The sequence below is a fragment of the Panicum hallii genome, chromosome 5 (assembly GCF_002211085.1).
Source record: "Panicum hallii strain FIL2 chromosome 5, PHallii_v3.1, whole genome shotgun sequence".
Taxonomy (NCBI): Eukaryota; Viridiplantae; Streptophyta; class Magnoliopsida; order Poales; family Poaceae; genus Panicum; species Panicum hallii.
Genome location: NC_038046.1, coordinates 254,449 through 267,752, shown reverse-complemented (window position 1 = coordinate 267,752; position 13,304 = coordinate 254,449). Strand labels below are relative to the sequence as shown.

The window sequence follows — 13,304 nt, the reverse complement described above, 5'->3', positions numbered from 1 at the left end:
ACCTCCCGCCCGACCAAAGGGCGGGATGCCCCTCAGCACAACATCCTGCCCTTTGGTTGGGCGGGATGCTCTCGCAGGGACCTCTTCGCAAATAAGATATTTGCGAAGAGGCCCTCGGGGAACCTCCCGCCCGCTGGGTGGGCGGGAGGTCCCCGGCCCCACGCGTCCCGCCCGTTCAGCGGGCGGGAGGTGCCCATTTCTCAAAATATTCCCAACTGGCACCCATTTTTCGAATTTTAATTTTTTTAATCCTCTTTTTGAAAAAAAAACTCGAAGAATTGATAGGAATCAAGGAATTGAAGTGAACTGAACACACACTATGCTCAACAAAAAGAAAAACTGCAAGCAAATGGCTGGCCATTCAGTGGGTAGGGCCTATTAAGCATCCAATGAAAACATCAAAAAGCGCAGATTAGTTGCTACACAAGACACAAAAGGCATGTAGCGTGGTGGTTACAGGAGTTTCAGTAGCATCTGAGATCCTAGCTAGGTTCGACTTCCCGTGGAAATGAATTTTCTAGAATTTAACGGCGTTGTGCTTCCAGTGGTAGGCGACGTTCGACAACGGGGCGCCTGCAGTGACTTCGTCGATTTCGAGGATTTGCCAGCTCAATCTTCAAATATGCTCATAGAGGTAGTGTCGGTTTCGAAAATAACCGACTACTAAACCTACTCAAAGTGTGTATCGCGCGTCGTGGTCAGATGTGATCTAGCACACGATAACTCAAGATTTATACTGGTTCAGGCAATCGTGCCCTACGTTCAGTTGGGGGTCGGTCGTTTGTATTGCTTGAGCCTAGATGCTCGTGAGGGTTAGGGGAGTTACAAGCTTGCGAGTGGATGATATTGTGTCGATGATCCTACCCCCTAGGCGGATGACCTTCCCTTTTATAGTTAAGGGGGTCTCCATAACGGAGAGCTAAAGAAAGATAAGGTAGAAAGAGAGAGGGTGCTCTTTGTTTCGCCGGTCGAGGTCACCAGCTTCATCAGTCGAGGCCTTCCCAATGACCACCGTCCAAGTCCTTCATCGTGGGGTGGCCGTCTCATCTTATCCCTATGCATCATGCTTCATCAATCGGGGGTGAGCGTGTGACGATAAGTACGGTGCGGTAGTCACGCTCCGTCCCTGGTGCTATGCCCCGTCACTCCGTTGTGATGGAGGCGTGTCCGCCGTGTCGTGATGACGTTGTGTCCCGTCCCTTGGGAGGACGGGCAGGTGAAATAGTATCCTCTTGCAGCGGCAGTAAGAGGGACTATAACCCCTGTGAGGGGAATGGTTGGCTCTGTATGGTAGTTGACTGGTGCGTCCGTTCTTATCCTCGGCACCTGCCTCGCGGACTGTGGGTGTGCGAGGTCCGGCTGGCCCCCGACCTCGTCAATTAGAAGAAGTGTCACGTGCGTGGTGGAGTTCGGTTGATGTCTTAGGTCAGAACGATAGTACAGATCTAGGCCATGGTCGTCCCCTACTTGGAGACGCGGGCCGGGGCTCTAGCCGACCGATCGTGGGTCTGGATGGTCCGGAGAAAACTACGGCCCAGGAGGGCACCCGTTTGATCCACGCGTGGTCTTAAGCCATCCAAAGTTCCAGCAGTAAATGGGCCTGCTGGAGACCCTGGGTCCCTGAACCCCTCAAGTAGGGTTTGCGTAGCTATATCTGAGTTGTACCATGTAATTAAAAAAACTAAAAGAAGAACATGCACGATGACCGTAGTTAGGAACAGCAGGCAAGAGCATGAACAACATTCCCAGCCAGATTGGTCCATTTTGATCAGTGGGCATATATTGTGCCCTAGTATAGTAGTATGTTGTAAACAAAAAGATTCAACTTTCTTTCTGACGAAGAAACATTGAATATTAAGAAGGCGACGCAGCATATGGAATGGGAACACATGCAGAAAGGTGACAGCTTAGTGATGGAGCTGAGTCATCACCAGGTCAGTCACTTGCTCGCCGGCTTCTAGCTAGCTAGGGTGAGAACTGAGAAAGGCACTTTTTCGCACAGTTTCGATCCGCTTTGCATTGCCTTTTGCTGTCCAACAGTTGCTGAATCAAGAAAAATGCAGAGAAGAGTGATATGTAACACTTGTTGGAACTAATTCAGCCTGCTGCTTATGTTTCTTCAGACCGATGCAAATAAAGAGGTCATTATTCAGTTTAATTTGTCAGCAGGGTTCAAATAAGGGGAGATTTTATTTGAAGGCGCAAATTAAACGAAGAACTTAATACAGGAACGATCGAGTGACCAAAACCTACCTAAGAGATGCAAGCAAGACTAATAATTAGGTAAAAAGCTAATCATGTGGTTAATTAAAAGAAGGTTTTGTCAGCTAATGGCAAGGGGGCTTAGCTGTGGTGTTAGGTCAAGAGCTAGGGAGGTTGGACGTACAGATGTGTGTGTGGTCAGAGAATCTGATGAAGGGTGATGATCATCTATCTGGACAGCAATATCAACAGCATGCATGGCCGACTTATTAGTAGTTGCTTGCTTCACTGCTGCTGCTACCTTATTAATCTAATAATTGACACACACACACACACACACGTATATAATTCCTTTCTAATTTGTCACGCATAGCATATATATGACTGGATCAACAACCTTTTCATTAATTAGTTTCTGGTGGGTCGATCAGGTCAAATTGCATTTGGATATATAGCTATGCAGTGCAGCAGCATTAAAATGTACTACATGTTGATTGCACTTTGTTCATCGAGGCTCTTGCATGCTTGTAGCAGATCGATGCACACAAGGAACTTTGAGTCTGCCAATGCAGGAGAGGAACAAGTAAAAGCTAGTAGCAGTCACTTTGATCGCTGAGCTGTCTCCGACTGCAGCGAGCGAGTGGCCACAAACAACTAACTGCTTGCGCTTGCTTTCAGCATATTGTTTTTTTCATCAAAGTCCATGGTAGCTTTAATTTCTGCGCACATAGATGAGCCGTACATAAAATCAAGCAGGGCAGGGCAGGCTCCCATCCCTTGCTGACTGGAAAGACAAGATGCGGTCCAGGCACCACACCGCACCTGGCTGCCCTGCATTATCGTTCATTCATTCCTTGGTTACAGACAGGCACAAGCAAAGAAAGCAGCATTATTTAGCAAAGAAGAAATCATCAGCTTTCCAGTTTAGTAGCTATTCACGTCTCATCAAACAGGATCTATCGGAGAACCAAAATGCTTTAGTCAATCGCTTTTTCATCGGTGGAAAATGCTTTCAAGTTAGTTGTACTCAAATGGTGTTGTTGGTGTGCCCGTTTAGAAAAGAAAAAAAAATGCAATGGATTAGATCGGTAGGTAGCTAGCTTCCAGAGGAGAGGAGAGGAGGCCGCTCGTGCGTTCGCAGGCCCCGATGATCTTGCACCCCACCCTCTATAGCTGCTGATTTCCACTGCAGGTTTCACTTTGATAGGATGGGACGGAACTCAACTGATGAACTAGTGTATGTGTATGCTGAGGCAGCCATGTGGTGTGGGAGACAGAGAACTCCGACTTGGCATGCAGGAATGCTGCAGCATGCTGGTCCACCACCTTTGGCTTTGGGCTTGGCCACAGCAAGCATATAACCAAGCAACCTGCATGCAGCTGATCTTCAGTACCGGACTCCGTTTGAATCCAAGCGCTAATAGATGAAAGTGTTAAATTTTAGTACTAGTGCATCCAAATAGAAGTGCTAATAGGATAGACTAAAGTTTAACTAAAATTTAGAAACTTTAGCATTTAGCAAATGTATGAGTACTGATAGGTACTAAAGTTTAGCACTTAACTTTAGCCCCTCCAAACAGCCTTCCAAACAGACCCTTAATTTGAGCTACCTCTATCTACTTGTCTCTTAATTACAATCAGTCGCCGTCGAGTCTATTAGTACCTGATGAACTGAACTGAATTCTAGCTTGAAAGCGATTCTAGGAAGAGGGGTTACATTCCTTGCGCCTCACGCAGCTTATTAAGTAGTTAAGCTAATGGAATAGCTGGCGCTCAAGAAACAGAATTTCCTTCTCCTTTTGCATCCTTGTCGCCTCGTCTCCTTTTCGTAGCTTTTGGTCTCCTCTCCTTTTCTATGTAAATAAACAAACTTTTGAGTCACCAATAACACAAGAGAACCCCCCCAATGCTCTTTGTTTATGTGGCCACAACTGAAAAGGCAGGGCGGTTGTGAGCCAGTCGTATATATAAACACACACGAGGCCGAGCAACTCTGAATGATCCAACCAGTCTCCACTCCCTTTATGCTCAGCTCTATAGTCGTTGCATTGCATGTGCTGCTCTAGCTCTTCAGTCTGTGCCCCCCCCTCTTTCTCCTCCTCCTTGTTGAGGCAGTTAGCAGCAATGGAGGTGGAGGCTTGCTACAACTATGGCTTCCTCCCTGCTGACAGAGGCAGGCACCAGCCGCCGCCGCCACCACCATATGGGCATGGCCCCTCTCCACCCCATCCGGCAGGTCTGTCTGTCTGATCCAGGCATGCTTCTTCCGTTGTTTGTTTGGTTTCTGAATTTAGCCCCCCTTCAGTTTCTCTCTACCGATCTCTGGGTGATCTCAAGAAAGAAATCAGTTCTTTGATTCTTGAATCTGCAATTTCTTTTGTCCTTTTATTTTTTTCCGTAACTTAATCTTACTGCTGCTTTGGAAACGTTCCAAGTGGGTTCTGTCTGTTTGATTCTATTTCATCAGATGCAACAAGAATATAATTTCCCTCGAGGGAAACAAGAAAATTAATTTTCTTTATCGTGTTTCCTTTCTCTTTCCTGTGATAAATTAAGGAGACTCATCTCAAGTAGGAATCTGGAGCTTTATATATAATATAGCAACAAAAAAAGATTTGCAGTGGGATGGGAGACTCAAAGGGGAACTCTGCGCCTTTTTCTTCAATTCAAGAAATCATTTGAACGAAGAAAAAAAACTACTACTGCTATCAGATTAAACTTGCAAAATACTGCCGCTTTAGCTGATTATTGTGGATTTATTTATTTATTTATTTATTGCAGAAGATGGGGAGTTGTGGGAGTACTTCCCTTGCCCTTTCTGCTACATCGAGGTTGAGGTTCCCTTCATCTGCAACCACCTTCAGGAGGAGCATTGCTTTGACACCAGAAATGCTGTAAGTCTGCAACTTCATTGCTCCCTAATCAATCAATTTTCTATATGCTTTTAAAAATCATGGTACAGTTGCTAGTCTCTAATCGCACTAGTATCTAAGCTAGTATGATAAATGATAATAGGGGGTTCCTTTCTTCAGACAGTTTCTGAATCTCAGTGCAACCTGAAAACTCTCTCCGTTTGGTCATTCTTCATATACCTAATTTTCTTTTCCACCTACAAGTCCTAACACCTATTAATGATGACAGCCTATGAAATGTGAATACTGAAATACTAGTAGCAAATTTTAAGTAACGGTTTACTGATGACCTTTCAGGTTTGCCCGATCTGTGCCAACAATCTAGGGAAAGACATGGCTGCACATTTCAGAGTTCAGCACTCGCATCTTCTCAAGGTACCTCTGCTACTGCTACTTCAAACCTTTTTCTCTACAGAGACTAGTAGCAGTCCATGTTCTAGTCTTTCACAATGGCCATGAACTGATTGGTTATTCATGACAGAGGAGGAAACCTTCCAAGCCAAGCTCATGGCCTGCAGCTGCTACCAACTCAGCATCTAGGACGGGAACAGCAACGTATGAAGTGAACTCTTACTTTGAAGATCCCCAGCGCTACAGGATGAGCGGCAGGCCCTACCAAGAGCCTGCGCCTGACCCACTGCTCTCCCAGTTCATCTGCAGCGTTGCACAAACCGACGATGCGATCCCAGGCGATACCAACGCTGAGAATGGTGTTGTAAAGGTCCCAGATGATCAGAGGTAATTCAGATCTTCAGTAGCTCCCGAGTAGTTCTGTATCGGACTAGATGCTGAGTGACTTTTGTTTCCCAGGTGGAGAAAGGGAGCGAGTGACGATGCCTCATCCAAGCTGGGACTGGAGGAGAGGCTGCAGAGGATCGACTTTCTCACGGAGATACTCATGTCCACCATTCTTTAATGTGTTGCTATCTAGGGTTTCTTGAGCAGTTCTAGGCGGTTATTAGAATGTTTTGTGAGTGCATATATGTACCACTGTCTTTGAAAAGAAAGATGTGTACCACTGTCATGTATGCAAAGCACTCCCCTGCATCACATGTACACTTATACTTACACTATAACCTTGGCTATCTATACACAAGAATGTTGCATATTCTTGCCCAACCCTGTCCATCTGAATTGTTTTCTGCAGAATTCTTGTGTGCTGCAATGCTATCAATTCTGAATGCCCATGTTCAGAGATGTGCAACAAGCCAACAATAAGAATACAACTCTACTTCGACAAACATAAAGAATCCCTCGTTCACATTTCACAAGGTCATTTCCCAGTTAGAGATCCTAAGAAGAACAGCCCGTGTGCAACATACAGGAGAAGGGATCAAAGAATTTTGATTAATATATATAATATCTTGTGTGCTCTACACGTATCATCATCAATATCTACATCTACTCCAAGGGCTACTGATTGACCAAAAAAACAATTCGAGTGGAATTAACATCAGAATTTCATCCTATGAGACGAATGTTACGTTTGGGGGAGTTACACCCATCATCTCGTAATACGCTTTCTCCGCCTCAGCCATTCTTGTCTGGAAAATTCCCCATTCTTTCCGGCAACGCTCTCTTACCTACATAGATGGTACCACGATAAAGTTCAGTCACAACTAGTCATCTGCCTCAACACACTCCTATACAGAAGATGTCATTATGTAACAAAGTAGTAGGATGCATACCCCTTCCCATGGTGCCCTCCCATTCTCCGACTGCCCCTGTGCATTTTCAAGATGGGAAAAGGTTGACATTAGATATAGCAAACTCGGGTGCTACCGTTAGATCTGATACCACACAGTGTGTTATTCTTACCTGGTTCCCGAGAGAAGGAACCACTTGGTGCACGATCCATTGGGAATCAACAACACCGATTTTCTCATGAGCAGGCTGCAAAGAGTTTTAAAGGCCTTAAAATTGAAGACAGGGACAAGATGTTCAAAAGCTACTGAAAATGTTTTTCTTTAAGCAAATAAAAGAAAAGGTGTTATCAAGGGCCAACAAGAGAAACAGTCAGAAAATCTCTTCAATGCGTTGACATGTTGTGAAGTTCGTACCTCCACACATCTCCGGAGAGCAAAATCAAGACCCCATCCATGAATTAAGTCATTCTGTAATAACAAGAAGATATCAACCAAAAACTAAGCCAAGCTGGCACTCAGGGGAGAGCAGATACTGAAATTATGTTAGACCTGAATCATATGCCACACACATCTCCATGCATCTCTGGAGAAAACTGGAGCCATAATTTCAACAAACCTGTACATCAAACGGATATGGTTAGTCCCTCAATACCGAGCAACCGGAGTAAGCGGACTCAGCTGCTATGGGGGCAAGATTACATACCCAGCACATGGGGGGACGTGAGGATCTGAGCACCAGCCTTCTCTCTCCTCTGTAACCCTGCCAGAACCATCTTTGTAAGATTCTTGTTTTCCCTTTCCCCAAAATTAGTTATATATCTCAGCAAAGAGGCTAAATTTTGTAGCCTGGTACCATGATTAAAATTTTCTATCCGCGTGCAAAGCAGATTTTGGGAAATAATGCCTCAAGCATCACTACCTATACATGGAGTAACATATACTTCTAGAGGACAAAGCAAACAGCTCATTGTAGCTACAAACTATAGGCCCCACCACTTACATGTGAACCTGACGGTCCCCTCTTCTTTTGGTCATCTGCCATGTCAATCCCTTATCTGGCTCTAAACCAGGTTGTGAGATTTCTAGTTGATATTTCTTGACAAGTTTAATGTACCTGCAATGTAAATCATGTTAGCAAGTCATCTGAGAAAATGATACGAAGAAATGGTCAAGTGAAGATCAACAACGTACTCGTCACCATTAAAATGATCTACTCCAAGGTCCTCATCCCAGATAAATATATACTCATAGGCTGCCACGATATCAGGGTGCAAGAATCTTTTAGCATACCACCTAGAGGTCATAATAATCCAGGAAATTTAGAATCATCTTCCAAACTAAGACATGTGAAGAATAATAAAGCATCTCTACGCACCATTTTGCTTGTTTCCGGATGCTTACATGGATAGCTCGCTTTGACCATTCAAATTCATCCCATTCACTCACCCGGCCATCATAGTGAAACAACAGGATAGCAAAATCTCTCGAAAACTGCAACCAAAGGTCAAAATTATGAGGTAGTTTGCCAGCTATAACTCCACCACATGTGCATTTATAGATAAATTTAGAGTTGCCAAAAATAAAAAAATGGAAGTAGTCTTGATGAGACTATAGAACCTGGGATGTAAGAGTAATGTCAGATGTATATAGATTCTTTAAAAATTACCTTCTTGACAGCCCTATTTATGTTCTCTTTCTGTGAAATGCCGACAGTAAAAGTAACAAGGTACTTCGGCTTGAAAGGTAGGTCCTGCGAATTCAAGTATCCATGTCAGCAAGAACGAAATGCACACGCTACAAAACTTGTGCGAGAGCTAACTAAAACGCTAAGGTTAAAAATGACAAAGCATCATGGCTAGGATGCCAAAATTAAGATGGAAACAACCAGATTGTATGGAAGATGAAGGGCAGGAGGCAAAAGGCTGGGCCAAAAAACAGCAAGAAATTAAGCATATACAGGCAGGATGAATAATAAGGTATAAAGTCACAGCAATCCTCAGATCTCGAGCAAATGACAGCTTTCACCAGCTGTGCGAGACAAAGATAATTGAAAAGGTTAAATAAGAGCAGCACACAAACACAAGAATTTACAAGATGACAAGGAGCAAGCATATGCTAATTCTTTCTTGCTGACAATGTGAAGGGAAGTATACAGCATAACCTCATTTCTAGGAGGAATCAACCATAACCTAGTGGGAAGGAAAAGAAGAAAAGGCATCCCAGAACTGAAATACATACAATATGAGACGAGAAGCACATACAAGAATAGTTACCTCATCTGGGTTTCCCCATAACCTGTGCTGATGAAAATCAGACTCTGGTACAACAATACCAGGTGCTAGGCTCTCTGCACCCCTGGGGTTTGTTGGTACATAAATCTACAAATTTATCAACCAAGATCATTTTTAGATTTAATAGCACTAAATGAGCAAGGATTGCTCACAAAACAAAAATCAAGGTATAACCCTCAATGATACAGTGATAAAAGGGAACCACATAATCGAGGGCAATGCAAATTTTGAAAAATTTGAAGAAAGAAAAAAGAAGGCGAGTTCTCTAGAGGAATTCAGAAAATGCTCTGCATCCTACCTTCAAGGTATCATTTGTGTTTGGTACAGAGCCATTTCCCCTTGCATTCCTGGCCGAAGTCCAAGCATGATTGAGTATAGCTTGAGCTGACAGGCCTGAGTTCCTGTCCTCTATATAAGAAACAATGCTAGATGGAAAGTGAAGCTGCGAAATTTCAAACAGTAGTAGGTCAATTTGCTGAGAAGCTATTGCATCGATGCCATATGTGGATAGATCAAGTCCGTACCTTTGTTATGCTAACTGTTGGGAATGAGATTCCGATAAAGAAACCAAAGACCACACCGACGATTGTTACTACAATAAGCCTCATGCTTTCGTTAGGTTTCCTAATTGCACTGCAAAGGAGCAAAGGATGAACCAAGCAAAAACAATATGACACCATAGCGAAGATAATGAAAAAGGACAGCATGCAAACCTGCGTGCAACAACTGGGAGTTTGGCCATTGCCTAGTATAGCAGTAAAAGTAGCAAAGGTGGAGTCTTGTGAGCGGCAGGTTCTACGCATTGCTCAATGGGGGCATTACGATGGTAGCTGGAATCTGATGTACACCAATAAGACGCCCACCTGGAATACAGTGGGATGTGTATCAGAGCCAAAAGTAGTAATAATGGCAAGGCAGTGAAGCAAAATTACATTAGTATTGAAAGAGAAGACTAGAGGTGTAATAAGTTGTGCTACCTATTTGTACATGAATTAGAGCTGAAAACAAATTGTAGACTTTAGTATATGCTAGTTGCCATGTTTAGATGGCACTCGTGAAGGAGCATATTTTGGCGGTAGAAGATGGAAGTTGCAGAAGGCGAGGCGAGGCAATAAGGAAAGGAAAGAAGAATAGGAGGAAGGAGGACACTGTCAGCGTGTGTGAATAAGCATTAATGAGAGGACGGGCCGTCGGAACCTAGTGCTAGGAGAGGCATTGGATTGAGGAGGAGGTTAAGGTTATGCTTGCAGAATACTTGAATGTGAAGCTCTAGAGTTGCAGGCAGCCTAGTGGCGGGAATCAATTCCTGTTGGTCTAGGGGCGGACCCAGTATAGGACATTCGATAATTGTTTGTTGTAAAGAAAGAAAGAAACCGAAGCTATTAGTAGGTAAAATCATGGTCAGATCCGACCTTACATTAGGGTTTGGGTGTTGGATTTGGCGCAGCAGGACGGGAAGGGAAGGGAAGGGAATGTGCGGTCATACCCGTGTAGGATGCTCGTCGCCGGCGAAGCGCCCGACGAAGAACTGGCGGGCGGCGGCACTCGCCCTATCGTCGCCGCTAGGAAAGGAAGAGGCCGAGGCCGAGGCTGAGACCGAGAGAGACAAGGCGTGGCGCGTGGCCGCGTGCCCGCGCCGCGTGGGAGAAGAGAGAGAGAGAGAGAGAGAGAGAGAGACGGACGTCGGACAGGCCCACGGGCCGGCAAGAAGGCCCATCCAAGCAAGCCCGTGCGGCAGCTGCTGGGCCGCCTTCTCGACGGCGTCTAGAAGGTTCGTTCCCTGGGCGCACGCGATCCGATCCGATGCGGGTGCGGGTGGGTGGGCCATACCCAGACCCAGACGGACAATGACTCGTGGGCCCAGTGCCCGTTTCCGCTCGACGACCAGACGCACCTACCCACCCAATCAATAATCCCCCCTCCTGCTGCTGCTGCTCCACTTCTTCAGTTCTTCGTCTCGTCTCGTCGTTGGATCCAACTCCAACCACCAGAGCCAGCAGCCTCCACGAGAGCAGAAACAAGACCATGTCGTCGTCCAAGGTCTTCACCCTCGAGGAGGTCGCCAAGCACAACACCAAGGACGACTGCTGGCTCATCATCGCCGGAAAGGTACGTTGCTTTCTATCCTCCTCCTCCTACTGATCAATCATCATCATTCATCTTCTTCCGCTGCCGGATCTCGCCTCCAGTTCCTTCCTTTCATTATCAAATCATCAAAGCGTCTGTTCTCCCCCCCCCCCCCAAACCGGACCTCCAGCCTTTAATTTTCATTTCCCTCGGGATCTCAACATTCTCCCCTTTTAGATTCTGATCCGGCTAGGCCGGGTGGGAGCTGCAAGATCTGCCACCAAATCATGGATCGCATTCATTGTCTCCTCGCTCCTCACATATAAAACACTGTATTAGATCGTCATATCCCTGACAATTCCCCGCTCGTACCACTATATCACTTGTTACTGATGATCAACCGCGTCCCTGTTTTATTCTTCAATATTGTGGGCGCTGCTCGTCTTCTACTCCCAACAGCATGCCACCAGATCCGACCCACGGTGCTTTTTTTTCACCTGGCGGCCATGCAATTCTGATGCCGTTGTGTCATTGCGTAATACTATTCCAAACTTAAACATGCTCAGTTGCTAGTACACCTCTTTTTTAGAGACCAAAAAAAAAAGAATCATGTTTTCGATTTCCTGCAGCCAGACAAAAGAACCAGAACAAATAACGTTAAGTTTTCTGCATGTAGTTTGCCGAGTACACAGGCTCTCTTCAATGTACCAGTTACTAGGATGGATCCGCAGCTATAAGCTCAAAGCTTTTAGTACTGAACTTAATGCTTCATCAACTTGTTATTTCACAGATGATAGAAAACATATACATCCTGCTAGGTGCCAGTGCCTGTCCGTATCATCTGTACACGCACCCAAATGTCTTTTGTTAATCTGTCACTTTCTTGGAGCCCATTTCTTAAAGATTATTATGCAGCCTATAATATTTGGTGGCCTCAGTTCCTACAACCGTGTCTTGTAGTGCGTCTGGAATGTTCTTGACTTCTTGTTATCATCTTTGGTTTCATAGCCTCACTATTAATTTCAGTAGCATGTGGTATTCTAGATCCTTGTTGTTTGACAACTGCTGATATTAGTTTGATTTGCATCTCTATTTTAAGTTCAACGGAATATATTTGTCCAGATGGCAATATAAACCCTATAATGGAATTTTCATTCCCCCCCCCCCCCTCCCAATCAATAAATGATGATTGCTTACTTCTGGTAAACTTATGCGGTGAAGCAAGATGGCCTATTTTTGGCTTCATTCCTCTAGTCGAGATGCGTGGCGATGGCAAACTGTGGCCTATGATTTCCCTTTGGAGTTCCTAGCTTTGCTGTTGTTATGTTGACAAGGCTTCGTATGAATATATTAATGAAAAAGTAAACCCCATCCTGTTTCGAGAAACAAAACTTTCTAACGGATACGCTGTACTTTCATAGGTGTACAATGTGACCAAGTTTCTTGAGGATCACCCTGGAGGTGATGATGTTCTGTTGTCTTCCACTGGTAAATCCCAATCACATACTTCTCATGTGTTTTAAAGTTGTGCAGGTGTCATTTCAGTTTTCGATGTTAATTCGGTATGGGTATTTTTTTTCAGCCAAGGATGCTACTGATGACTTTGAAGATGTGGGCCACAGCACCACTGCTCGTGCGATGATGGAAGAGTACTTAGTTGGTGAAATTGATGCAACTACAATACCCACTAAGGTGAAGTACACGCCCCCAAAGCAGCCACACTACAACCAGGATAAGACCCCTGAGTTCATCATCAAGATTCTCCAGTTTTTGGTCCCCTTGGCGATATTGGGTTTGGCTGTCGCCGTAAGGATCTACACCAAGTCGGAATCCGCCTAATATTGTCATCACTCGGTCAAAGATTACAACGGAATAAGTTAGTGAGGATTGTACGAGCGAGCATGGCCTGTCATGAATTTGGAAACTTCAGTCTCTGTGATAGTATGGTTACGTGCAACATCTATTGGTAAAGTGAGACTCAAGTGAAGTGGATGGATATTCAGTTCTATTTGCCTTATTCCTTAGGAATGTCGAGATGCACATTATTGTTGCTCGGTGCGGTTTGTTTTCTATGTTGTCAAGCGATATATATTTTGCTACATACTTCCGAAAGAAGCTACAACCTGAATTAGTTTGCAAAATCACATGTTCGCAGTACCTGTTCTCTTTTAAATACTAGTATGTTT

The 13,304-nt window shown here is 44.7% G+C and overlaps 3 protein-coding genes across 4 annotated transcripts; 2 read left to right on the top strand and 1 right to left on the bottom strand.

The window, feature by feature from the left end:
* Positions 1 to 4,186: 4,186 nt before the first annotated feature.
* On the top strand, positions 4,187 to 6,233 carry LOC112894209 (protein DEHYDRATION-INDUCED 19 homolog 5-like). Of its 2 annotated transcripts, none has more exons than XM_025961842.1 (5): positions 4,187 to 4,438; positions 4,984 to 5,096; positions 5,412 to 5,489; positions 5,596 to 5,852; positions 5,925 to 6,233. In XM_025961842.1, the coding sequence occupies exons 1-5, from the start codon at positions 4,255 to 4,257 to the stop codon at positions 6,028 to 6,030; spliced, it is 738 nt and encodes a 245-aa protein (XP_025817627.1). In that variant the 5' UTR covers positions 4,187 to 4,254; the 3' UTR covers positions 6,031 to 6,233. The 2 variants fall into 2 exon arrangements, with proteins under 2 accessions (XP_025817627.1, XP_025817628.1); XM_025961843.1 differs by having other exon boundaries at positions 4,197 to 4,438; positions 4,987 to 5,096.
* Positions 6,234 to 6,433: 200 nt separating this feature from the next.
* On the bottom strand, positions 6,434 to 10,673 carry LOC112894208. The gene is made up of 15 exons (XM_025961841.1): positions 10,538 to 10,673; positions 9,765 to 9,914; positions 9,576 to 9,684; positions 9,350 to 9,493; positions 9,034 to 9,138; positions 8,427 to 8,510; positions 8,136 to 8,251; positions 7,952 to 8,053; positions 7,761 to 7,874; positions 7,464 to 7,520; positions 7,310 to 7,376; positions 7,175 to 7,228; positions 6,933 to 7,007; positions 6,803 to 6,838; positions 6,434 to 6,697 (listed from the first exon to the last, which is right to left on the bottom strand). The coding sequence occupies exons 2-15, from the start codon at positions 9,791 to 9,793 to the stop codon at positions 6,581 to 6,583; spliced, it is 1,209 nt and encodes a 402-aa protein (XP_025817626.1). The 5' UTR covers positions 9,794 to 9,914; positions 10,538 to 10,673; the 3' UTR covers positions 6,434 to 6,580.
* Positions 10,674 to 10,967: 294 nt separating this feature from the next.
* On the top strand, positions 10,968 to 13,259 carry LOC112894105 (cytochrome b5-like). Its single transcript, XM_025961713.1, has 3 exons — positions 10,968 to 11,160; positions 12,540 to 12,606; positions 12,701 to 13,259. Exons 1-3 carry the CDS (start codon positions 11,077 to 11,079, stop codon positions 12,955 to 12,957), a joined length of 408 nt encoding a protein of 135 aa, XP_025817498.1. The 5' UTR covers positions 10,968 to 11,076; the 3' UTR covers positions 12,958 to 13,259.
* The last annotated feature ends 45 nt before the right edge of the window (positions 13,260 to 13,304 follow it).